The sequence below is a fragment of the Vanrija albida genome (assembly GCF_041260175.1).
Source record: "Vanrija albida strain AlHP1 chromosome Unknown contig_2, whole genome shotgun sequence".
NCBI classification, from domain to species: Eukaryota; Fungi; Basidiomycota; class Tremellomycetes; order Trichosporonales; family Trichosporonaceae; genus Vanrija; species Vanrija albida.
Window position 1 is genome coordinate 2377370 of NW_027191421.1, and position 23298 is coordinate 2400667.

Below are 23298 nucleotides of genomic sequence, written 5' to 3' on the forward strand. Positions count from 1 at the left end.
CAGCACCCCAAGGCGACAAACGCAGCTTGCCCATCATGGTGAACGCAGCAAGGAAGAGTAGGTGGAACCGCCCCGACTCCGTGCTAACCCTCAGACCTCATGTCGAGGCGCAACCACAAGGAGCGCGCCCAGCCGCTTCACCGTCGCAAGCTCGGCCTGCTCGAGAAACACAAGGACTATGTGCACCGTGCCCGCGACTACAAGAGCAAGAAGGACCGTATCAAGACGCTGCGTGAGAAGGCGGCGTTTAGGAACAAGGACGAGTTCTACTGGGGCATGGTCAAGGGCAAGACCAAGGACGGTGTTGCGATTGCCGACCGCGGAAACGAGGCCCTGTCCATCGACGTGGTCAAGCTCCTCAAGACGCAGGATATCGGGTACATCAAGGTCCAGATTGCGCAGGATGAGAAGGTGCGGTGTGGGTGGGGGACAGATGGCTGACGGGACAGAAAATCCTCAAGCTTCGCGCCGAGCTAGAGGTTTCCGCCCCCGTCGCCGGGCCAAGCTCAGAGTGGACTGCGGCATCCGAGCTGGCAGAGGTGGAGAAGCTCGCCGAGATGGGCGTTGTGATCCGCCCCGAGCAGCCGAAGAGCAAGGGCAAGGGCAAGGGGCGCGCGCCGGCCCAGGGGCACGTCGTGTTTGCCGAGGGCAAGGCGGAGTGTGAGTTTCGCGCTGTCAACTATGCTGACGTCTAGTCGACTCGTTTGGAGCACAGGAGGAGGAGGCTGAGGTGGTCGAAGACGAGGAGGCCGCACCCGACCTCGGGTGGCTGGCACCGCCCGAGCCCAAGAAGAAGCGCAAGGGCAAGGCCGTGGCCGTGGAGGTTGAGGAGGACGACGACGAGGAGGACCGGACAGACGAGGCACGGGTGAGTTTGAGAGTTGCTAGCAGATTCACGTTATGCCAGCAGCCCACTGACACTACAGGAACACCGCATGGAGCTCCTGGGCAACCTCTCTGCGCTCCTCGGCCGCGTCCGCCTTCTCCGGCAAGCGGAGGCGCGTCTCGAGGCGACAAAGGGGCTCATGGGCAAGGGCGCAGCACGCAAGGTGCGCGAGGCAGGCTTTGTGGAGGACGAGAATGCGCCCGAGGACCGGAATGGCGAGCGGAAGAAGTTTGTGGGCAAGCAGTGGAAGTGGAAGCTCGAGCGGAGGAAGTAGGGCGCTGCGTGTGTATGTATACTATGGGCATTGGTGTGGGTGTTTGTGTGAGGTGCGACATTGGTGCCACTGTGTGGTTGCTTGGAACAGGTAAGAGTGCCTCGGCGCCACCTCTGCGTGCCCGAAATGAATGTCACGCGCGCCGCGCTCAGACCTGGACGCGCTCTGGCACAGGCCTTACCACCGCGCCGACTGTTTACGCCCCTCGCGCGACCAAGGCCACTCACTCCAAACACTCATGACGTGCCGGGGCATGCCATTCCGCGCTACATGGAGTCTCGGTCAATGTGGAGCTTGCCGGATGAATTGTCTGACGCGTAGCGAGCGGGTGGGCTGTGCTGTCCGTTGGAGACGGAGCGACAGACGACGCCGACGCCACCAGGGGCAAAGTGCAGACCCGAGGTGGCCTTTGTGGGATTTTTTGCCTCCGCGCCACCCAGTGTTGACGCGACTGGTTTTGGCTTCAGGGCGGCTGCACGTGGTGTATGGGTCGGGGCGGTCAGGCGGCGCTGGCGGGTGTTTGACTCCTCTCGCACCCACCCCCACTGGCCACTGGCTGGCGCTGGGCGTCGGTCAGGAATTACTCGCTCCTCAGGACGCAACATTGATCACTCGCGACTCTGTACCATTCCGACGACGACGCGACGAGACGACAGACGACGTCGTGACTTGTCATCCTGTCCATCACTCGGTGCATACCCAGGTACCCAGGACATCGACGACACCCCACCGCGCCCGCCGCCAATCATCACCTCCTCACCCTCCTTGCCGCCCCCACTCGCGTGATCACTCCACCGCCGCCAACACCCTCCTCCACCATCGCGTCCGACCTCACACAGCGGCCGTCTCACCATGGCCCAGCCGCTCACCCCGAACCGCATCCACCAGCTGCCAGGTACGCCGCGTGCAGCGAAGGCCAGCTGACACCCCAGTCCAAGTCTCGTACCACCTCCAGTCGTCGTCGCAGACCTTCCTCGCCACCTTTCCCGGCCTGTACCAGGTCTACGTGCACCCCAATGTTGGGTCTAGAGTGGATGGCACCGAGGACGAGGCGTGGGGTGCCATTTACCTCAAGACGGTGGTGCAGGGGGTCGTGATGGCCAGGTAAGTCGCGCCGACGCGTCCTGATGGCGCACAATTGCTCACGCGCCGCAGCCCAGAAATCCACCCTACCCACCCCGGCACACCCGACCTGTCGCTCTACGTCCTCGACCCGCGCGAGACCTTCTTACGCAAGTCGCGTGCCGCCCCGGCCCACCGTTTCGCGCCGCATTCCGAGGTGTGGACCGGCAAAGGCCTCATGTCGTGGGCCCTTGGGGAGCCCGGCGCCGGGAAGAGCCTCATCACTGGCAGATTGGTGCGCCGCTCAGAATTTGTCGGCCTCGGCGCTGGGCTGTCGGGCCTGGAGGCCCTCGCGGCGGCCAACGGCCAGGATGACGCTTGGGGCATCGAGGTCGCAATCGGTCTCAAGTCGGGCATGTCTTCCGCGAGCATGTTCCCTGGCCCCCTGCACTACGCCGTCGAGAGCGGCATGTTTTCCGGAGTGCTCCCTGCGGCGCCTCCCCGGCAGCCGACCCCACCACTGCCTACAAGCGACGCCCCCCTCGCCCCCACCTCGGACATCCCCAGTGACACCGAACCACGGAGCGTGCCTGCAAAGCGCCCGCTGCCAAAGTCGACAGGCGGCCGCCCAAGAGGACGCCCTCCAAAGCAGCCCAAGCGCGGGCCCGCGGTTACACAGCGCGAGAGGCTCGGCGCATTAGACAGCAACCAGGCGGCGGCACGCTCATCCCCCACCGGCCACCCCGCCGACCACTTCTTCGCCAGCATCCCCCCGGAGCTTCGCCCCGACCACATGTCTAAAGAGCATGCGCAGAAGCTGCTCCAGAGCCCTGCCTTCCTTCGTATGCTGGAGAAGATCACCGGAACGCCAATGCTCCCCCTGGCCCAGGAGTCGTCCAAGTCTCAAGAACCCGCTGCGGTCCCGAAATGCTGGAACTGCGGTACCATCAAGAGCACCGTCTGGCGTACAAGAAACAACGACGAAGGCGAGAGCGTGCGCGTCTGCAATGCTTGCGGCCTGTACTACAACAAGACCAAGATGATGAGGCCACCGAACCTCTGGTCGTCGGTTGGCGAGGACAAGGCGCTCCTCCCGGCGCAGTCGAGCACTTTTAAACGCACATTGACCATGGTGGCGGAGAAGGACGCGCAGCGCATCGCCAGCATGCGCGCGACAAGATCACGGGTTGCGGCCACGGCCAAGCTGCCAGCGGTCCCTCGCGCCATGCCCATGACCTCGCCGCCTCGCGGCCCGGCATCACTGCCAAAGTCTGTCCGCAATGCCAAGTTTGCCGGCGCCACGGCCGTCGCTGCAAGCTCGCCAGGGGGCTGGGTCGAAGCTGGGCCGTCATCATGCCCGCCCTCAGGCCCTGCCGACGAGAACACCATTGATCCCAATGCCAGTCCCAACACGAATCTCCGCCGCATCTTTGGCGACGCGATGCCCTCGCTGGCGATGCCACTAAGCGACGACGGCGCTGGCACTGCAGAGAGCCACACCGGCTGGAATGCCGATCTCTCGGCGTTCTTCGATGTCGATGGCTTCTCCATGGCGCCTGGCACCGCCCACAAATCCATCGCCAAGTCGCCTGCCCTTCGGTCGCAAGCCGACATCAAGGGTGTGTCTTCGGCCCTCCGCGGCCGGGACATGGACGCAGTGGCACCGACAAGCATGGCGGCAAGCTCTGAGGACGACGTCTTTTCTCAGCTCTTCCAGCGCACCTCATCAGTGGGCGACCTCGATGCGTCGGATCTCGGCACGTCCGACTCGCCGTTCGATTTCTCGCAACTACCACCGAGCTCGCCGCCTTCCATGCCGTCCAACCTGCCTCACTCGGCCCTGCTGCTCTCTAGCCCAGGCGGCTCGCCCATGGACATTAGCCCGCGGCCCGACAGCGAGGCGGGCTCGCGCGTGAGCCCGCCGGCGCTCTCCGGTCTCCGCCACTCGGTGCACGCCGACGACGCCGACCTCGACCAGAAGCCGACCATCGCTGCCGGCGACCAGGAAATCCAGGACCTGCTCTCCAAGCTCGCGTCCGGCGGCAAGATGAGCGACGAGCTGCTCGCCCTCTTCAACGCGTTCCCCGCGGCGTCAGCGACCTAAGCTTCTTGGGCGTCCGCCACCTCGGGTCATCTGTATAATCACTGGACAATCCAGGACAATCACACCTTGAACACTGTCGCACACGCAGCATTCACCCCTGTAGCATTGTACTTTCCTTTGGCTAATTGGCTACTGCCGTCCATGCATTGTCATTTCATTCTATGGTACGTAATGCAGGAGGCACGAGGCCGTATGTGTTCCGGACACGAGCGGCCATGCCTCGTAAGACGGCTCGTGATGAGAGTGGGTATGACCTCTGCTAGATCGTCTCTGCGCGCCGCTATCCATCGCCCATCTATGCGGGGAGCTCGAACTTCTGTCCGCGGAGGACCTTGGTGACGTACTGGGGGTGTTAGGTGGGTACGAAGAGATAAGGAGCGCGGCGGATTGCGAGTGACGCCACTTGCGCGCCGACGGCCAACTCCAGCCACTCACAATGTAACCAAAGTCGGCGTAGATTGCTGTCTGGATGATACCAGCGGTAACAGCGATGGGGTCAAACTGGTCCTCGGTGATGTAGCGGTAGATCCAGTTGGGGATGTAGAGGCCGCGGTAGAGGCCGAGGGCGGCGAGGTAGTGGGTCGTGATGGTCTCGGCCTCGCCAGTGCGCTGGAGCATGAAGAGCTGGGGCAGGATGGCAACCGACTCGAGCCAGATGGAGAAGGACCACATGATCTCGGCAAACGAGAACTCGTAGTTGAAGATGAGGGCGAGGACGGCGACGGGCGCGAGGATCCACACAAGCTTGAACGTGTCGAGCGCGGGGTCCTGGGTCGCGCGGTAGCGGAACTTCATGAGATAGAGGGTGTAGGCCGTGGCGCCGATGAAGAAGAGCTTCATGAGCGTGTTGTACAGGCTGTGGAAGGCCCAGAAGAGGTCGAGGTAGCGCGAGAGGAAGACGGTGAGGTAGAGCGCCTGCGACTTGAAGCTGATACCGCGGCACGACCGCGACGTCGTCATCTTGTGCAGCAGGATGAAGATGGACGCGAGGTGCGACAGGTCGCCTGGGCGAGGGTTAGCTGTCTGTCGCGCGGACGTAGCGGAGCGTAACGTAGCGTAGGTTCACACGCGCGAGCGACGTACCGAAGAATCGGAAGATGTTCATGGCGACGGCGGGCGTTGGCGGGGACGGGGGAGGGGAGGGGGAGGGTGCACGGGGTAAGGTGTCGTCGATGCGATCAACAGCGTTGTCGACGAAAGAGTAGTACCGAAGGTGTGATGCAACAGTGGTCGACTGTAATGAGGTGCAAGTCGGAGCGCGGGCTCTAAACTTGGTAACGTGGAGGCGCGTAAGTAATGGTGACGCCGGACAAGGCAAGGGGAGGGTAAGTAGGGGCTGGCTGGCTGGCTGGCTGCGGCCAAGGTTTGATCCCGCTCTCAGTGATGCGGTGATGCGCGATGCATGCCGCCAGGGCGGGCGGGTGCCATGCGCCGCGGCATCCATCGTCGACTTCCCCACGCCGGCGGGGCCAAATCCACGCGATCCACGGCGCCCATCCCCACTCGCGGCCATTGTCAATCACCGTGCAGTGGCAAGGTCCAGCCGCGATCACGTAATCCTTCCCCCACCCCCCAGACCATGTGTGGCGCGCGGACATCGGGCCATCGACCGCGTCAGTGTCGTCGTGGCTCATGTCCGGAAAAGTGGTAGTGGGTGGTGCCGAGGCCGCAACCGCGCACCGCGCACCGTACACCGCACGCAGCCACATCTGACACATCTAAAAGTTCGACAGCGCTCCATCGACGTCTCGTGTTCACACAACACACAACATGTCGTCGTGAGTACCCCGGCAGCGTGTACGCGCGCAGGCGCTGACCCACCCAGTGCTGCCGCCCGACGCGCGGCGTCGCACCCGGCCATCCAGAGCCAGGAAATCGACTGGATCTGCTTGGAAACACCCATCAGATGGTACATGCGCATCTACGGCCTGCCCTTCCTGTCCCTCTACCCCCTCCTCTGGCGCGCATACTACCAAAAGTATGACGAGTGGATCGTGTCCGAGGAGTGGACCTTCATCTACTGTGTCCTCCTGTTCGGTGGTCACGCGCTCAGCTTCCTCGCCACGCGCTGGAGCAACGCCGTCCGCGCCTTCGTCTGCTACAAGACTGTAAGTGGCAAACGCTACCAGGCCGGGGCGCTGGCTGACGCTCGCGTGCAGGAGTACTCGTTCAAGACGGCGTCCCATGTCCGCGTCGTCCCCAAGAAGCAGCGCGGCAAGGGCGAGATGGTCCCCCTCGACTCCAAGCTCGCCCCCGGCGCCGCCGAGCCCACCTACTCGTTCATTTACCAGCGCGACACCTACGTCTTCTCGACCGAGACCCAGACGTTTACCCTCATTCCCTACCCCTGTGACGCCAACCCGCCGCTCTCCGTCTACCAGGACGCGCGCGGCATCCTCACCCACACGCCTACCGGCAAGGCTGCGGCCGCGCTCAAGAGCATCCCCAACCTCGACACGCTCAAGGCGACGTACGGCCCCAACGAGTGCCACATCCCCATCCCCAGCTTCGTCGAGCTCTTCGCTGAGCACTCGGTCGCGCCCTTCTTCGTCTTCCAGATGTTCTGTGTCGCCCTCTGGATGCTCGACGAGTACTGGTACTACTCTCTCTTCACCGCCTTCATGCTCGTCGTCTTCGAGTGCACCGTCGTCTTCCAGCGCGTCCGCACGCTGACCGAGTTCCGCACCATGAGCATCACGCCCTACCCTGTCCAGGCTCTCCGCGACGGCAAGTGGGTCGAGGTCATCTCGTCCGAGCTTGTCCCCGGAGACGTCATCTCGGTGCTCCGCACCAAGCCTGACTCGGGCATCCCCTGCGACCTGCTCCTCCTCCGCGGCACCGCCATCGTCAACGAAGCCATGCTCTCCGGCGAGTCCACCCCGCTTCTCAAGGAGAGCATCGAGCTCCGCGAGGGCACCGACCGCCTCGACATCAACGGTGCTGACCGCAACTCGGTTCTCTTCTCCGGCACCAAGGCTCTCCAGGTCTCCAAGCCCGAGGCCGGTGGCATCACCACCCCGGACGAGGGCTGCCTCGCCGTCGTCCTCCGCACTGGCTTCGGCACGACCCAGGGCCAGCTTGTCCGCACCATGATCTTCTCCCAGGAGCGCGTCTCGGCCAACAACTTCGAGTCCTTCCTCTTCATCCTCTTCCTCCTGATTTTCGCCATTGCCGCGTCCGCGTACGTCTGGATCAAGGGACTCGAGCGTGGCCTTGCCAAGGGCAAGCTCCTCCTCGACTGTGTCCTCATCATCACCTCGGTCGTTCCCCCCGAGCTCCCCATGGAGCTCTCCCTCGCTGTCAACGCTTCGCTTGTCGCCCTCCAAAAGTACGCCATCTTCTGCACCGAGCCCTTCCGCATCCCCTTTGCGGGCCGTGTCGACGTCTGCTGCTTTGACAAGACCGGCACCATCACCGGCGAGGACCTCGTCGTTGAGGGCGTCTGCGGTGTCGACTCTGCCGACCCCAAGCGCCTCGCCCCCATCACCGAGACCAGCAAGGAGACCACCCTCACGCTCGCTGCCGCCCACGCCCTCGTCCAGCTGGACGACGGCACCATTGTCGGTGACCCCATGGAGAAGACGACCCTCACTGCCCTCGACTGGAAGCTGTCCAAGGGCGACAACGTCTCTCCTGTTAGCAAGGACGCTCCCTACAAGTACCAGGTCAACATCCGCCGCCGCTTCCAGTTCTCCTCCGCTCTTAAGCGCATGTCAACCGTTTCCGCTGTCACGGACGCCAGCGGCCGCAAGTGGGTTGCCGCTGTTAAGGGCGCTCCCGAGACTCTCAAGAAGATGTACTCCAAGGTCCCTGCCTTCTACGACGAGACGTACCGCTACTACACTCGCCGCGGCTCGCGTGTCCTTGCCCTCGGCTACAAGACGATGACTATCGACGCCAACAAGATCAACAACATCCACCGTGATGAGGTCGAGTCTGGCCTCGAGTTTGCCGGCTTCCTTGTCTTCCACTGCCCCCTCAAGCCTGACGCCGTCGAGACCCTCAAGATGCTTGCCGACTCGTCGCACCGTCTTATCATGATCACCGGTGACAACCCGCTTACTGCCGCTCACGTCGCTCGCGACGTCGAGATTGTCGACCGCGACGTCATGATCCTCGACCTCAAGGAGGGCTCGACCGACGCTCTTGTCTGGCGCAACATTGAAGAGACCAAGATTGTCGATGTCAACCCTGACCTCCCCATCGACGCTGACATCCTGGCCAACTACGACATCTGTATCACTGGCGCCGCCGTCAAGGAGTTCGAAGCCCGCCCCACCTGGAAGGACCTGGTCACCCACACCTGGGTCTACGCCCGTGTCTCACCATCGCAGAAGGAGTACATTGTCACGACCCTTCGCGAGCTCGGCTACACCACCCTCATGGCCGGTGACGGCACCAACGACGTCGGCGCTCTCAAGCAGGCTCACATTGGTGTCGCTCTTCTCGACGGTACGGAGGACGACCTCAAGCAGATTGCCGAGCACCAGCGCAACGACCGTCTCCGCAAGGTCTACGAGCAGCAGTGCAAGATCTCGGCCCGCTTCAACCAGCCCCCGCCCCCTGTTCCCCCTCAGCTCCGCGAGCTCTTCCCCGAGCTCGTCAAGACCCAGGAGGAGGTCGCTGCCAGCCACCAGAACGCCCGCAAGCGCAACCCCATGGAGAAGTTTGACCTCGCGACCATCACCTCCAAGCTCGCCGACATGGACGAGGGCCAGGACGTTCCCCAGATCAAGCTCGGTGACGCTTCGTGCGCCGCGCCCTTCACCTCGAAGCTGTCCAACGTTTCTGCCATCTCCAACATCATCCGCCAGGGTCGCTGCACGCTTGTTGCCACCATCCAGATGTACAAGATCCTGGCGCTCAACTGTCTGATCACGGCCTACTCGCTCTCGGTCCAGTACCTCGACGGCATCAAGTTTGGCGACTACCAGGTTACCATCACAGGTATGCTCATGAGCGTCTGTTTCCTCTGCATCTCGCGCGCCAAGCCCGTCGACAAGCTCTCGCGTGAGCGTCCCCTCGGCAACATCTTCAACCTCTACGTGCTCCTCTCGGTCCTCCTGCAGTTTGCCATCCACATTGTCGCCCTCGTGTACATCACGCGCCTGTCGCAGTCGCTCGAGGACCGCGGCGTCATTGACCTCGAGAAGAAGTTTGAGCCCACGCTCCTCAACACTGCCATCTACCTCCTTGGTCTCTCGCAGCAGGTCTCGACCTTTGTGCTCAACTTCCAGGGCCGTCCCTTCCGTGAGGGCATCAGCGAGAACCGCCCGCTCTACTACGGTCTCCTCGGTGCTTCGGCCGTTGCCTACTCTGGCGCGACCGACCTCTTCCCCGAGCTCAACAAGTGGCTCCAGCTCGTCGACATGAGCTTCAGCTTCCGTGTCAAGCTCACGCTCGCCATGATCATCGACTTTGGCGGCTGCTACCTTATCGAGGTTGGTTGCAAGTACCTGTTTGCCGACCTCGAGCCGGCCGAGCTGGTTACCCGTGGCCGTGAGCGCCGTGAGAAGCGCCGCGCGCTCGAGGAGGCCGAGAAGGCGTCGCAGCAGCTGCCCGAGATTGAGGACGTTGTCAAGAAGACGCAGTAGGGTGGGAGTGGAGGCAGCGCTGCTGCCTGTAGAGTGGCTATCGGCCACACCTTGCATCGTCGAGCCGGCGCGCCTGGCTATCGTAGACTAGCATGAAACATCTGACATCGGTAATGGCGCATGCATTGTTTCGCATCGGACGGGGATGGGGGGGGGGTTGGTGAAGGAGGTGGGGTCCGGCGGCGACCGCATATGCGGCCCGACATGTTCCGTAGCCGTCACGCATTGGCGAGGTCGACGAGGTGCGAGGCATGCAGGCATGTCCGAGATGTCCGACGCCGCGTGCACCGAGGTGCGGGGGAGAGCGCACGCAGCGAGGCAACGGGCCCTAGTGATGGTGACTAACGTGAATGGACCCGTTGGCGCTGCGGCTGGACCCGTGTCCACGGGCACAGGGTGGGAGCATGGGGCGCACCGCTGCGGCTTGGTGGCCAGTCGCCGCGCAGGGCGGGTGAGTCGCTGGTGAGTCGGCGGCGGGGGCGGCGTCGGGGGCGACGGCGACAAGGGGGGGGCGACGAGGCGACTTGCGAATGATGCAGCGAGCACTGCCGACGGCATGCATGATGCCCACCCACTAGCGATTCCAGCACTCGGCCTCGGCACGGCACCGACCGATTTAACGCGTAGCCCGCGCGCCGGCGCTTGGCAAACGGCATCGCACGTCGCGCTCGTACTGGTCGGTGCCTGGCAAAAGTCGGACCATCCATGGGCATTATTGTCCATTGCCCAACCGCATCGCGGTGATGCTTGCGGCGGCACAATCGGCGGCTCCCTGGGGCGCCTTGACCTCTTTGTTGCAGCCCTTGCCCCATCGACTGGGCGACACGGCACCCACCCACCCAACCCACTCGTCATCTCTGCACAACCACTTTGAGCAAAGCGCAAAGCACGACAAGTCGTCGTCTGTCGGCGTGCACACGCCGTCCTGCTGGGCCACCTCGCCTCGCCCCCTCCTCCCCTCCTCCTTCGCGGCTCGAGCTCGCCAGAGAGCATACTTAAGCTCGCAAGATGTGCCTCCCCCCGCGCCCAGCGCACGCGGCCGACCTCGCAGCCTTCCCCCCCTTCCTCACCCCGCCCGCGAGCCCGCCCAAGGCCCCCCTCGCCGACGACCCCGAGAGCCCCCCCGCCATGTCCCTCCACCCCGAGCTCTCGCCATACCTCTCCGGCAACGCCCAGTGGGCGACCTCGACCAACGCGGCCGACCCGACCTTCCTCCCCCAGCTCGCGACGGGGCAGGCCCCGACCGTCCTGTGGATCGGGTGCGCTGACTCGCGCGTGCCCGAGAGCGTCATCATGCAGCGCAAGCCCGGAGACGTGTTTGTCCATGTAGGTGTGGCCCGGGGGACGAGCTGACGGCCCAGCGCAACATTGCCAACCAGGTATGCTTCGTCCCCCTGCCCGCCTGACCCCCCAGTTCCAGTCCGAGGACGACTCGGCCAACGCCGTGCTCAACTACGGCGTGCTCCACCTCGGCGCCACACACGGTGAGTAGGCTGGTCTGCCACGGGCGCCCGCCACACCGGCTGACGCGCTAGTCGCCATCGTCGGGCACACGGCCTGCGGAGGGTGCAACGCCGCGTTCGCCGCGCCCAAGGAGGGCGCGGCGCACAACTCGCTCGGCCGCTTCCTCGCGCCGCTCGTAAAGCTCCGCCACTCGCTCCCCGCCGGAGCGACCGCCGACGACCTCGTCCGCGCCAACGTCCGCGAGGGCGTCAAGAACGCCGTGGCCTCCGAGGTGAGTCATAGCTGGGGCGGAGGGGCCGCCGACTCGCTTGCATGCTGTCATAGCTGGGGCGGAGGGGCCGTCGCGTCGTTGTCGCTTCGGCCGCTCGACCCGCCGCGTGCCAAAGCAAAACCTTGCCCCAACAGATCCCAGCGCGACAAACTGGGAAATAAATACTCACACGCCCAGACCATCCAGCAGGCCTGGGCGCAGGGCAAGCAGGTCTTCGTCCACGGCTGGCTGTACGACCTCAAGACGGGCCTCATCCAGGACCTGCAGTACTCGCAGGGCCCGCAGTAGGGCGAGGTACTCGGGCGTCTCCCCGTTTCGGGCGGCGCGGACGCGGGCGCGGGCCCTGCCACCACAAAAGCGGAGCTTTGCCTCACGCATGTTACTTAGACTTGGGATCATGGGATTTTGTACATAGACATATTGTTACGTGTTAGGATGTGGACAGTGCTGCCATGGCCAAAGGAGGTTGAGCGATCAGTGATGAGTCAAACACCGCGCTGATCAGTGGGCGATCGGCTTTGCTCCTGTCGTCGTTGCTGTGAGTCTCCGGGCCCCTCCAGGCCCCGACGTACAGTACTATACAATGCATTCTAACAGGGTTCTCGGACGGAAGGCGAATGCCGATGCTGATGAGGAACGGAACGGGGAACCAGGCGGGCGGGAAGGGGTCGGACCAGGTGCGCGAGGACGAGTCGGATCAGGTGCGCGAGGACGAGTCAGACCAGGCGGGCGAGGACGAGACGCGCTACAGTGACGCCGCACCGCTGCGCCGACACCTCAACGCCGCGCCAACGCCACACCCTACCGCGTCTTGACCTTGGGATCGCGGAAGAGCTGCTTGCAGTTCATGCAGTAGTAGAAGAGCGTCATGTTGGTGGTATGCCGCTTCGCCTGGTCCTGGTAGAAGACGGCGCTGGGGGTCAGCTCGGGCTGCATGCAGCAACTCACCCCTCATGATGGCAGCGGGGGCAGGGGATCTGCGAGCGCTGCAGCGTGGGGTCCGTCTCGAGGTCTTTTGTCTCGCCCGCCTGCTCCCTTGGGCGTCAGCACGCCCCAGCAACCGCAGCTCACATGGCAACCGTCAACAGGTCATTCTTGTACACGCACGGCGCCCAGTTGTCCTCGGCGACCGCGTTCTCAGAGTAGTTGCAGTTGCGGCACTGGTACAGGAGGACCTTGGAGTTGTTGTCGGACTGGGCGGGTCAGTACACGTCAAGTTGGCTAGCTCGGGCAGCTCACACGCGGGTACAGGAGGTTGTTGCTGCGGCGTCAGCTGCCTATCGCACCGCACAGCTAGCGCACTCACCACTCTCCGCAGAACTTGAGCGTCGGCATCGTGTCGGTGGCGATGAGTAAGGTGACAACAATGTTGTTGCGCGTGTCGGTGTTGAAGTTGTGGGTTCGGCGGCGTTGGGCGGCGGTAGGCGCGTGGGCACGTGGTGGTTAGGTGTGGATGTGGCATTTTTGGATGATTAGGGGATTGGCGGGCCTAGTGAAAGGACGATGCCACGAGGTTCCAGATTGCTTGTGCCACGCGCCACGCTCAGCTGCCAGCTGCCAGCTGCCAGCCTGCCTTGCCCGAACCCATCCTCCCATGCCGCCCCGCCCCCACCCCTCCCGCCATGGCACATTACCATCACGGGGATATCACGGCATGCACAACCAGCAACCACCTTCTGTATTCGGGGAGGGGACCGTGATGCAACGCAGGCATGCACGCATCCGCAGCGCAGCGCAGCGGGTTATTGTCGCTCGCCTCACTCGGTCGGCCTTGGCGACAACGACCGCCCGCCCGCATGCCGGCCGGACTGCGCGCCGTCCTGGTTCCCACCAGGTACAGTCGTCAACATGCATCATGGGGACAAGAGCGACCGGGGGGGCAAGGGGCAAGCAGGGCTGGCAGCCTGCAGTCGCCTGCAGTCGTTGCCCGCCCCCGCACCCGAGTTCGGTTGAAACGCCTGCTGCTTGCCTGCCTGCGGATTAGAACGGCGTGCCTCAGACTCGGACATGGCAACGCAACGCGGCAACGTGCATGCAAGTAGTCGAGCATGCAGGCCGGCCGGCTTGCGCCCAGCCCGCCGCCTCTGCCGCCGTGTCTTGATGCCGCCGCGTTTTGATGCGGCAGGGGGGGGCAAGCAAGCACAGGGCGTGTTGCCCACACGCCACCCAAAGCCAACCAACCAACCTACAACCAGTGCAGGCGGCGTGTCGCCAAAAACCTAAGTAGCCACGCACAACGGCGGCAGCAACGCGACGACGACGACGACGACGAACCATCCAGTGCATCCCATCTCGTACCAACAACACACACACGACACATTCCCACATCTTCCTCCTTCCTCCTTAATCTTTATCCACTCACTCACACAGGCATCACAGACTCACCCCGACACCCACCCACGGTACACTCGCGCACGACCGCGTCACACACGCGACACACACCTCCCAATCACACCCGCGTCCCGACGCGTTGGGCCGCACCAACAACCTTGTCTACAATGCGCGGCCTCCTTCCCTTCTCCATGCCCCTCCCACGGCGGCTCATGATGCTCATCGGCAGCACCCTCGCCGTCTTCCTCATCCTCCACACATTCGCCCCCGCATTCCTCCCCCCAGCTCTGGTCCCCTGGATCCCCCACCACGAGCCAGACAAGGCCTTCCTCTCCTCCAACAACTGGACCCCGCCCGTCCTCAGCGACACTCGACCCAAGCCCATCAAGGAGTGGGACGAAAACGGACGCTGTCTCTTTGTCTCGCCGTTTGACGCTCTCTCGCCCAAGGAGAAGCAGCTCGCCGAGACGCTCAAGCTCGAGGAGACGGTCCCCGGCATCTTCCGTGTGCGCGGCGCTGGCGAGACCGAGGCCGACGTCAACGGCACGCTTCACAAGTCCGAGACCCCCAACCCCATCCTCGCGCTCCTCAAGCACGGTGAGGAGAAGTGGAACAACCTTGTCAACCGCCAGAGCAAGACGATCGAGGAGGCAGTCAAGGTGTACGAGGCGAGGTGGGGGCGCCCGCCTCCCAAGGGCTTTGATGACTGGTGGCGCTTTGCCGAGCAGCACGAGGTCCTGCTGCCCGACGAGTACGACGCGATCATGGAGAGCCTGATGCCCTTCTACGGCCTGCCCATCGGAACGCTCAAGGAGCGTGAGGAGGACGCCGAGAAGGTGGTCGAAACCTTCACCCTTATTATTGGGCCCAACGGCAAGGGAGAGCAGAGCGTCGAGCTCCAGTGGAACGACGACTATGCTCGGGACACTTGGTGGGCGTCGCGCGGTCGTGCAGAGTCGCAGATCGACCTCATGGAGCCCTTCCTTCACATGCTCCCCAACCTGAGGACCACATTCTCGATTCACGACCAGCCCACCATCCTCCTCGACTACGAGCGCAACAAGGAGCTCATGACAGCCGCCGAGGCTCACCAAGGTGCGTAGCAACTCCATGATAGCGTCCTGACAACCAGTATCCACCCATCCCAACGAGGAAGACCGCCACGAGCAGGTCTACCCGAGGGCCTGTTCGCCCGACTCGCGTCTCAAGAAGGGCGAGAAGGATACGCTCCAAGGCGACACGTTCATCGTCGACCACCTCAAGACGATGAACCCGTGTGACCACCCATCGCTCCTCGACACACACGGCATGTTCCTGGAAACGCACAACGAGGGCACGCACCCCCAGCCCCACACCAAGCTGCTCCCTCTCTTCGTTCCATCAAAGACCATCCTCAACGGTGACATTCCTGTGACCCCCATTGGCAGGGATGGCCGCCGTGACGACATTGGCCCCGACCCCAAGTGGACCAGCAAGAGCGGCAAGGTCTACTGGCGTGGCCTTGCCACTGGCTTGAACAAGAACAAGAAGGAGGGTGCCCGTTGGCGTGAAAGCCACCGTGAGCGTCTCCACTTCCTCGCCAACCAAAAGGACAAGTCGAAGATGGCCGAGATCCTCGAGCCCGTCGAGTCCACCGGCATGGCTCAGTACAAGAGCTACACGCTCGCCTCCCTGGGCAAGTACTACATGAACGCCAAGCTTGCCGATGGCCCATGGCAGTGCGACGGTGGTGACGGCACCTGTGACGAGATGAGGGCAGAGATCGACTTTGCGCCCAAGGACCCCTCTGAAAAGTCCAACGAGTACAAGTACATTCTCGACGTAAGTTGCCATGTCGTGGCAACGCTAACCCACAGGTCGATGGCAACGCCTGGAGCTCGCGTTTCCCCCGCCTCATGGCCGCCTTGAACGTTGTCATCAAGTCGACCGTGTTCCCCGAGTGGAACTCGCACTTCCTTCCCGAGTGGTATGCCTACGTCCCCACAAAGGTCGACTACTCGGACCTCTACTCGATCATCAGCTTCTTCCGCGGCAAGCTCAACGGCAAGGGCTCGCACGACGAGGTGGCCCGCCGTATCGCCCTCAACGGTCAGTGCTGGGTCGAGCGCACTTGGCGCCGCCAGGACCTGCAGGCGTACATGTTCCGCCTTTTCCTCGAGTACGCCCGTCTCACGCACCCCGACCGTGAGAGCGGCGCCATGGACTTTGTGCTCAAGGACTACCACAAGGAGCACCCCGAGGGCGAGCACAAGGAGGAGCACAAGGAGGAGCAGAAGGAGGATGACAAGGAGCCGGAGAAGGAGGCCGACAAGGAGCCCGAGAACGCGGCCGACGAGCTCAACAAGGAGGAGGCCATCCCTGGCATCGAGTCGTAAATGGACATAAAGACCTCGTGTCACGAGGCAACTTCTAGACTGCAGGTGTATGCCTGTTCATTGTACCACTAGTCGGCTGGTGCAAGCTGGCACCAATCATACCGTTCCATCATAGCCTATGTGTCATGCACGCATCCATCGGACGCGGGGTGAGTGTGGCAGAGTGGAGCAGGCGGCACGGTTGGATCTGCGCTGCTGTTGTACGCAAGCCGTGGTGCCACACATCGCATGCACGTGTGCAGGTCGTGTCCTCGTGATCCAAGCCTCCAGTCGTGCGACGTCGGGCCCGGCCTGTTGTCAGGAAGTGAACACCTCAACACACGCCTGCGACTTTGCTAACACGAAACGAAAGTACATTCGGTGGAGGCAATACAGACGCCAAGGCGCAAGGAGCACGCGTAAAATGGCCCATTGCGGCACCATGGATGGGTATACGTATACAGGTGGTGTGGGGGTGAGGGAGGACTGTGATGCCCGGCTTACTCCTCGACGCCGAGAATCTTGACGAGGGCAAAGGCGCATCCAGCAGCCAGACCACCGACAATCAACATGCTGACGGCGCCCCAGACGTAGCCGCCAATGCCGCCAGTGGCACCAGTGAAGTAGGTCTTGAAGGCACCGAAGATGAGGAGAATAATGCCGGTGACAACGGCCGACCAGATGAGGCCGAGCTCGGCAGAGTCGGTGAAGACGTAGGGGAGAAGGGGGATGAGGCCACCGATGAAGTACGAGAGACCAATCGTGAGGGCCGAGATCCAGAGACGGGAGCGGGGGACCTCCTCCATGCCCTCGCCAAACTTGAGCAGGAAGGCGGTGAGGCCGACGTTGGGGTCGGTCTCGAGCTTGTCGGCGGCGGCCTCAATGTCGGCGGCAGTGTAGATGCCCTGGTCCTCGCAGGCCTCGTCCTCGACCTCGCGGAGGTCGTCGGCGACCAGACGCGAGAGCGACTCCTTGACACCCAGAGGGCCGAGGATACCGTGGACCTCACGCTCCATCTCGCCGTCGCACGAGCGGAGAACGCGGGCGTGGGTCTGGCGGCGGAGGTAGTGGAAGTGGTCGAGCTCGGCCTGCGAGGCAAGGAAACCACCGAGGCCCATCGAGATGGCGCCGGCGCAGAGTTCGGCAAGGCCACCAGTCACGACGAGGCGCGACGAGCCGAGCGACGACAGGCCGGCAGTGAGGGCAAAGGGCACGGTAAGACCATCCGAGAGGCCGATAACGCTAGGGTGTTGTCAGCCGGTGGCTGGGGTCAAACGCCGGCGGTCAACTCACATGTCGCGCACAATCTCGGGAGGGATGAGGTGACGCTCGTCGTCGCCCTTGAGCTCCTTGCCTGTGGGCGTTAGCGAATTGCGCGAATGGTGATAGAGCTGGTTCCGACGCGTCGGCTCCCCGAGGGCGCCATTCCCCTGTCACGAGGGGGGCGGCGCTGGAGGATTCGCGATACACGCTTGGCAGTCGCGATAGATTCGCCCGCCCCCCGCCCCTCGTCACCCACGCTCCGTCGCCGACCACGCCCACGACACTTACAGCACTGGCCGGCACCGTGGGCGACGCCGCACTTTGTTCCGAGGGGCTGGTCGCCGGCGAGGAGGTCCTCGACCTGGTTACGACGCGACTCGCGCTGCGAGTTGAGCGACGTGCGGCTGGCGGTGCGCTCAATGCCCCAGACGGGCTCGGCCGAGGCCTTGGCTCCGCGCTTGAGGGGGACGGCGGCGCCAGAGTCGGGGGTGAGGCCGCTCGAGCTGCCGGTCGCGCGGTTGGCACCACCACAGCACTTGCCCGAGGCGTTGCCTCCGCAGCAGCCGCCGCTGGCGTTGTTGTTGCCTGAGAGGAGAGGCTGGCGCTCGGTGCCCTCGTTGGACGACTTGGAAGCGGGCATTGTTTGTCGTGTTTGGTGTAGTTGTTTGGCAAGAGAGAGAGGTAGGTGATGAGAAAGAGATATAGAGTTGGGGGGTTGCGGTGTCCTTTGGTCTGGGTGAGTCTTGCGCCGTCTTTGTCAGTCACACACGTCATGCGCGCCAGCCAAAACACTGACGGGTCTGCCAATTTTCGCGCTTGCGGCCGCATGACCCCTTGACGGAATCAATTTCTGGGCCGCACTTCAGGGTTTACTACAGAGCCGAGCCGCCTCTTTACCCCTTTGCTCGAAATTGTCGCGGCACTCAACGCGTGGGAATTTCTAATACACTGGCCGTGATTGGCTCTGGCGACTGACTTTTGGCCATCGGTGGCTCGGTGGCTTGCCGAGCCGGGCACCGACCCACTGCTCGTGCACGTCCGTGACATGGGGGGCAGTAACCGCCGCCGTAAACGCGTAAGACGGGTGCGAGACGCCGACGCCGCCCGTCAAATGCACCAAAGGTGGTTGGGTGGGGTCCATGTGCGTCGGCCGGCGTCGACGCCAGCTCGCCAGCTTCGGCCTTGAAACCGCACACGGCGGTGCAGAGTGGAGCACGCGGCGCGCTAGTCGGCCGCGGTCACATGGCCGAGTGTGCAAGTCACCGCGAATAAACACACGGCTAGATGTCTCATCGGTTGTGAAAGGAAAGGGCAGTGGGCAGTGGGCAGGCAGTCGTCGTGACGGACAGTGCGTCGCGCTACTGTTTACCGCGTCGTTCTGCGACAGCTGAGGTTTGCGAGAGCTTGTTTGGCAGGCGGGCCGGCTGGCGGCGGCCCCTGCGCCGACGCGTCCACTTTACCCCTGCGGCCGAAGATCCATGCCGCAAATCTGCGCAGCAAGATAGGGATGGGCGGCACGTGGCACAAACGAGTGCGAGTGCGAGTCCGGGGTACCGTCTCTAGCCGTCTCCCCACAGTGGCTCCAGAGTCCTCCTCGCACCGCAGAGTCGGTCTCGCGCCGCAGAGTCCTTCTCGCAGACTGAGGCAGTCGAGCACATCTGGAAGCGATCAAGCTACATGTAGCCAATACGTGTTCTGTTGACCATAGCGCGGGCAGGCGCGCGGCCGAGACGTTGTGGAGCGCGGTGGAGGTCGCCCGGTGACTTGGCGTCCGGTGACCGACGGGGGGTATATAGTTTAGTGCTATCGCTGCGGATTCCCTCCAGCGACAACAATGCCCAGGAGACACTCAGCTACCAGCAAGGAGGACGTCGGCGGGGATGCAGCCGTCGACGTCGTCTCGCCCGCCGAGACGGCGGCCGACGGCTTCTCTGACGCCGAGTACGCGCGCGTGCGGCGCAAGGCTGATTTGTGGGTATCGTGTGCGGGCGCGCTGACCCCCAGCATTCTCCTCGTAAGCAGCTGACACTGCCGCTGCTAACACCCCAGCCGATGCTCATGTTCAGTAGGTCAGTGGCGCCGCGGAGCTCACGCCAGCGTACGGCATCCAGTACATGGACAAGACGAGCCTGACGCAGGGCGTCATCTTTGTGCGTGGGCTTGGCGGGCGAGGCTGACCCCCAGGGCCTGCGCGAGGACACGGGCATGACGAATCAAGAGTATGCCAACCTGACGACGTTCTTTTGTGAGCTGCGAGTGGCGGCGGGCGGGACTGACCGCCACAGACATGGCGTACGCGGTCGCCCAGTTCCCGTTCACGTGGATCATGCAGCGGTTCCCGATCGGGCGCGCGCTGAGCGTGTTCGTCATCCTGTGGGGCGCGTGTGTCATGTGCCTCGGCGCGTGCAACAACTATGCGCAGCTGGCGGCCGTGCGGGTGCTCGTCGGCGCGTTCGAGGCGGTGGTTATCCCTGGGTGAGCGCGGCGTCGGGCACCGTCGCGACGTTGAGAGCCACCCGCCACCGCTTACCCCAGCTTCGTCATCCTCACTTCGTCGTGGTACCTCCGCCGCGAGCAGACGTTCCGCCAGTGCCTGTACTACTCGCAGAACCAGGTGTGGGGGGTGGGTCGGGGCTGGGTGCGGGTGGCTGCGGCTGACGGGTGCAGATCGTCGCGAGCGTCGCCGTCTACTTTATGGCCAAGGCCGTCTCGCGCAGCGGGGGCATCGCGGCGTGGCGCGTCATCCAGCTGTTCATGGGCGGGCTGACGATTGTAGGTGGGCACGCCAGCGGCGCTGACGCCAGCTCTGCGGCATCGCGGACCTCGTGCTGATCGGCACGCCGGACGAGGTGTGGTGGTTGTCTCCTGGCGAGAAGGCGGTTGCCAAGGCGCGTGTGGCGGCCAACGCGAGTGAGTGGCGCGGCGCGGATCCGCTGACCACCAGCCGGCGGGGCCGAGCGCGCGACCTGGCGCTGGGAGCAGGTGCGCGAGTGCTTCCGCGACCCGCAGTACTACTTTTCCGTGCTGTTCAACTTCCTCGTCATGATCCCGAACGGCGCGTTGATCACGTTCAGCACGCGTACGTCGAGAGGCCACGATAGTCAGCTAACCCGGGCCAAGTGGTGATGCAGAGTCTCGGCTTCGATTCCTACGGAGTAATTTTATACTCGATGCCCTCGCAAGCCATCGCCATCTTCTTCGTGCTCGTCCCCGGCCTGTGCGTGCAGTACTACCCGCGCACGCGGTTCCCCTGGGCGCTGTTCGTGACGGCGCTCGCGACCGCCGTGTTCCTGTTCATCGGGCTGGCGCCGGCCACGACGCCAAAGTGGACAAAGTGGGCGGTCTACATCTTTGCTCTGCCCTTCGCCACGGCCATGTTCCTCATCTGGCCGCTGATGAGCATCAATGTGGCGGGGCGGACCAAGAAGACGTGGCTCACGGCCAGCAGCTTGGTGGCCTACTCGGCCGGCAGTATCGTCGGGTCCCAGATCTTCCGCGACCCGCCGCGCTATACCAAGGGCCTGGTGGGCACGGCCGTCGCTATGATCCTGTACATGGTGCTCTTCGTCGCGTGGTGGGCGTACTATGTGCGCGAGAACCGGCGCCGGGAGGCGGTGGTGGCCGCGCTCGGGTTGAGCAAAGAGCAGGAGGAGGACGAGCGGCGCAGGGCGGGCGAGGAGGACATGACGGATGTGCAGGTGGGTGGGGGGAGACGCAGCGCAGTGCTGACGCCGGCGCAGAACATCCACTTTCGTTACCTCTGCTAGAGCGGTTTGTAGCATGATGCATTGCCACGGCCATGCGGCAACCTGCCACAGGCACGTGTGGCACGTGGCGGCGTGGACCAAACACGCCCAGCGCCCAGCCCGCGCCCCCACTCCGCGTACTCCGCCCCGCGCCCCACCTCCACACGCGCGCCCCACCCTGCCGCGCCCCCTCCGCGCCTGGCCCCCAAAAGTCGATCCGCGATCCGCCGCGCCGGCCGGCGGCAACAGCCACACTCTCACGCGGCGAGGGTGCAGCTGGCGCCGGGGGAGGGGGGGGGGTGAGGCCGGGGTGCACGCAGCGCAGAGCATGTAAAAGTCTGAGTGATGCAACAACGCATCCCCCATCCACCTACACCATGCGCGTCGCCGTCGTCGGCACCGGCGTGTCCGGCCTCTCAGTGGTCTGGGTAAGCGCTGCCTTGCCCCCGACGCCGAGCTCACCCCCAGATCCTCAAAAAGTACTCGGACCACGAGGTCAACGCGTACGAGCGCAACGCGGCGCCGGGGCCAGCGACGCTCGAGCTGAGCCCGGACGGCAAGGAGGTGGTCAAGCTCGACGCCTATCCTCTCGGCGTGGGCGTGGCCGACGCGCAGGCCCGCGCCTTCCTCGCCGACGCCGGCGTGCCGCTCGCCCCCGCGGCGACCAGCTTCAGCGCCACGCGCGACGGCGCGCCGCTGCCGCCGGCGTGGCCGCTCACGCTAGCCGACGCCCTCTCGCCCCGGGCCTGGCGCCTCGCGCTCGACGTCGCGCGCTGGGAGCTCGCTGGCGACGACGGCGCCGACGCCAGCGGGACCATCCTGTCGTACCTCGCCGCCCGGGGCTACTCCAGCGCCTTCTGGGACGACTACCTGCTGCCGCGCGTCGCCGGCGCCTTCCTCGCCCCCACCGCGGCCGCCGCCGCCCTCCTCCCGGCCGGGGAAGTGCTCGCGCGCCTCGCGAGCGCGCGCGGCCCGCGCCTCGCGAGCGCGCGCGGCCCGCGCCTCGCGCTCTCTGGCGCCGCGCTCACCTCCGCCGTTAGCCCCGTGCTCCCAGCGTACAACCTGCACACTGGGGCGCGCATCGCCGCGATCAGCAGCCACGAGCACGGCGTCACGCTCACCGAGGAGTCGGGCCAGAGGCACGGGTACGACCACGTCGTGCTCGCCCTCCCTGGGGCGCAGGCGCTGGCCCTCCTCCAGGCGGGGGGCTGGGCGAGCGACGCCGAGCGCCGCGCGCTCTCGGGCACGACGGCGCCCGGCGTCGCGCGCTACGCCCAGGTGCAGGGCACGCACGTCGACGCGTGGACCACGCCGCCAGCGTACGGCGGCACGCATACCGGCGTCGCGCTGGCGCCCAGCTTTGCCCTCAGGCGCGGCGTCGCGCTCACGCTCAACCCCGAGGACGAGGGGCCGCCCGCGCTCGCGCGCACGCTGGTGAGCGTCCCCCCGGTCGGCGCCGCCGCAGCCCTCGCAGCCGTGCAGAACGCCCGCCGCATCAGCTACGTCGGCGCGCACGCGCACGACGTGGCCTCGGCCCTCGCGTCCGCCGCCGCCGTGCTGTCCGACGCGCCGTTCCGCGCCGCCGTGCCGTACCCCGCAGCCCCGGCCCTCAGCCCCAGCGCCACCCTCACGCTCCGCGCCCTCCGCCTCGCCGTCGCGCTGGCCGACGCAGCCCGCCGCGCTGCCGCGCCCCTCTTCCTCGTCCTCGGCTGGCCTGCAGCCCTCGCCCTCGCCGTCGTCGGCCGCGTCGCAGCCCTCCTCGGCCTCGACTCCCTCCACGCCGCCGCCTCAAAGCTCCGCGCAGAGTGGGCCTGACCCACCACCTAGCCACGTACCATAATCACATAGCCATGCACAACCCGCCTTAGCCATGCACAACCCGCTCTAGCCATGCACAACGCTCTAGCCCTGCACAACCCACTCTAGCCATGCACAGCCCGCTCCCCCGC

The 23298-nt window shown here is 64.6% G+C and overlaps 10 protein-coding genes across 10 annotated transcripts; 7 read left to right on the plus strand and 3 right to left on the minus strand.

Moving 5' to 3' along the window:
* Window positions 1-35: 35 nt before the first annotated feature.
* Q8F55_002584 (uncharacterized protein) lies at window positions 36-1160 on the plus strand (the record flags this gene model as incomplete). The annotated part of the gene is made up of 5 exons (XM_069351178.1): window positions 36-57; window positions 95-411; window positions 450-660; window positions 696-868; window positions 927-1160. 5 exons carry the CDS (start codon window positions 36-38, stop codon window positions 1158-1160), a joined length of 957 nt encoding a protein of 318 aa, XP_069211564.1.
* Window positions 1161-2012: 852 nt separating this feature from the next.
* Q8F55_002585 (uncharacterized protein) lies at window positions 2013-4326 on the plus strand (the record flags this gene model as incomplete). The annotated part of the gene is made up of 3 exons (XM_069351179.1): window positions 2013-2055; window positions 2093-2264; window positions 2316-4326. 3 exons carry the CDS (start codon window positions 2013-2015, stop codon window positions 4324-4326), a joined length of 2226 nt encoding a protein of 741 aa, XP_069211565.1.
* Window positions 4327-4621: 295 nt separating this feature from the next.
* On the minus strand, window positions 4622-5431 carry ERD2 (endoplasmic reticulum retention protein; the record flags this gene model as incomplete). The annotated part of the gene is made up of 3 exons (XM_069351180.1): window positions 4622-4669; window positions 4762-5330; window positions 5410-5431. 3 exons carry the CDS (start codon window positions 5429-5431, stop codon window positions 4622-4624), a joined length of 639 nt encoding a protein of 212 aa, XP_069211566.1.
* A 665-nt stretch (window positions 5432-6096) lies between these two features.
* SPF1 (putative cation-transporting ATPase 1) lies at window positions 6097-9920 on the plus strand (the record flags this gene model as incomplete). Its single annotated transcript, XM_069351181.1, has 3 exons — window positions 6097-6104; window positions 6152-6434; window positions 6486-9920. The coding sequence occupies 3 exons, from the start codon at window positions 6097-6099 to the stop codon at window positions 9918-9920; spliced, it is 3726 nt and encodes a 1241-aa protein (XP_069211567.1).
* Window positions 9921-10928: 1008 nt separating this feature from the next.
* Q8F55_002588 (uncharacterized protein) lies at window positions 10929-11943 on the plus strand (the record flags this gene model as incomplete). Its single annotated transcript, XM_069351182.1, has 4 exons — window positions 10929-11246; window positions 11335-11404; window positions 11456-11655; window positions 11833-11943. 4 exons carry the CDS (start codon window positions 10929-10931, stop codon window positions 11941-11943), a joined length of 699 nt encoding a protein of 232 aa, XP_069211568.1.
* Window positions 11944-12456: 513 nt separating this feature from the next.
* On the minus strand, window positions 12457-12990 carry RPB9 (DNA-directed RNA polymerase II core subunit rpb9; the record flags this gene model as incomplete). Its single annotated transcript, XM_069351183.1, has 5 exons — window positions 12457-12568; window positions 12604-12690; window positions 12727-12848; window positions 12895-12916; window positions 12962-12990. 5 exons carry the CDS (start codon window positions 12988-12990, stop codon window positions 12457-12459), a joined length of 372 nt encoding a protein of 123 aa, XP_069211569.1.
* Window positions 12991-14153: 1163 nt separating this feature from the next.
* Window positions 14154-16361, plus strand: CXT1 (cryptococcal xylosyltransferase 1; the record flags this gene model as incomplete). Its single annotated transcript, XM_069351184.1, has 3 exons — window positions 14154-15081; window positions 15119-15807; window positions 15843-16361. The coding sequence occupies 3 exons, from the start codon at window positions 14154-14156 to the stop codon at window positions 16359-16361; spliced, it is 2136 nt and encodes a 711-aa protein (XP_069211570.1).
* Window positions 16362-16840: 479 nt separating this feature from the next.
* Window positions 16841-18243, minus strand: CCC1_1 (Protein ccc1; the record flags this gene model as incomplete). Its single annotated transcript, XM_069351185.1, has 3 exons — window positions 16841-17582; window positions 17634-17694; window positions 17892-18243. The coding sequence occupies 3 exons, from the start codon at window positions 18241-18243 to the stop codon at window positions 16841-16843; spliced, it is 1155 nt and encodes a 384-aa protein (XP_069211571.1).
* Window positions 18244-19437: 1194 nt separating this feature from the next.
* On the plus strand, window positions 19438-21370 carry DAL5_1 (Allantoate permease; the record flags this gene model as incomplete). The annotated part of the gene is made up of 12 exons (XM_069351186.1): window positions 19438-19574; window positions 19608-19617; window positions 19653-19668; window positions 19701-19753; window positions 19788-19848; window positions 19889-20078; window positions 20139-20226; window positions 20271-20375; window positions 20408-20513; window positions 20548-20682; window positions 20724-21301; window positions 21344-21370. 12 exons carry the CDS (start codon window positions 19438-19440, stop codon window positions 21368-21370), a joined length of 1506 nt encoding a protein of 501 aa, XP_069211572.1.
* Window positions 21371-21726: 356 nt separating this feature from the next.
* Window positions 21727-23164, plus strand: Q8F55_002593 (uncharacterized protein; the record flags this gene model as incomplete). Its single annotated transcript, XM_069351187.1, has 2 exons — window positions 21727-21777; window positions 21818-23164. The coding sequence occupies 2 exons, from the start codon at window positions 21727-21729 to the stop codon at window positions 23162-23164; spliced, it is 1398 nt and encodes a 465-aa protein (XP_069211573.1).
* Window positions 23165-23298: the final 134 nt, after the last annotated feature.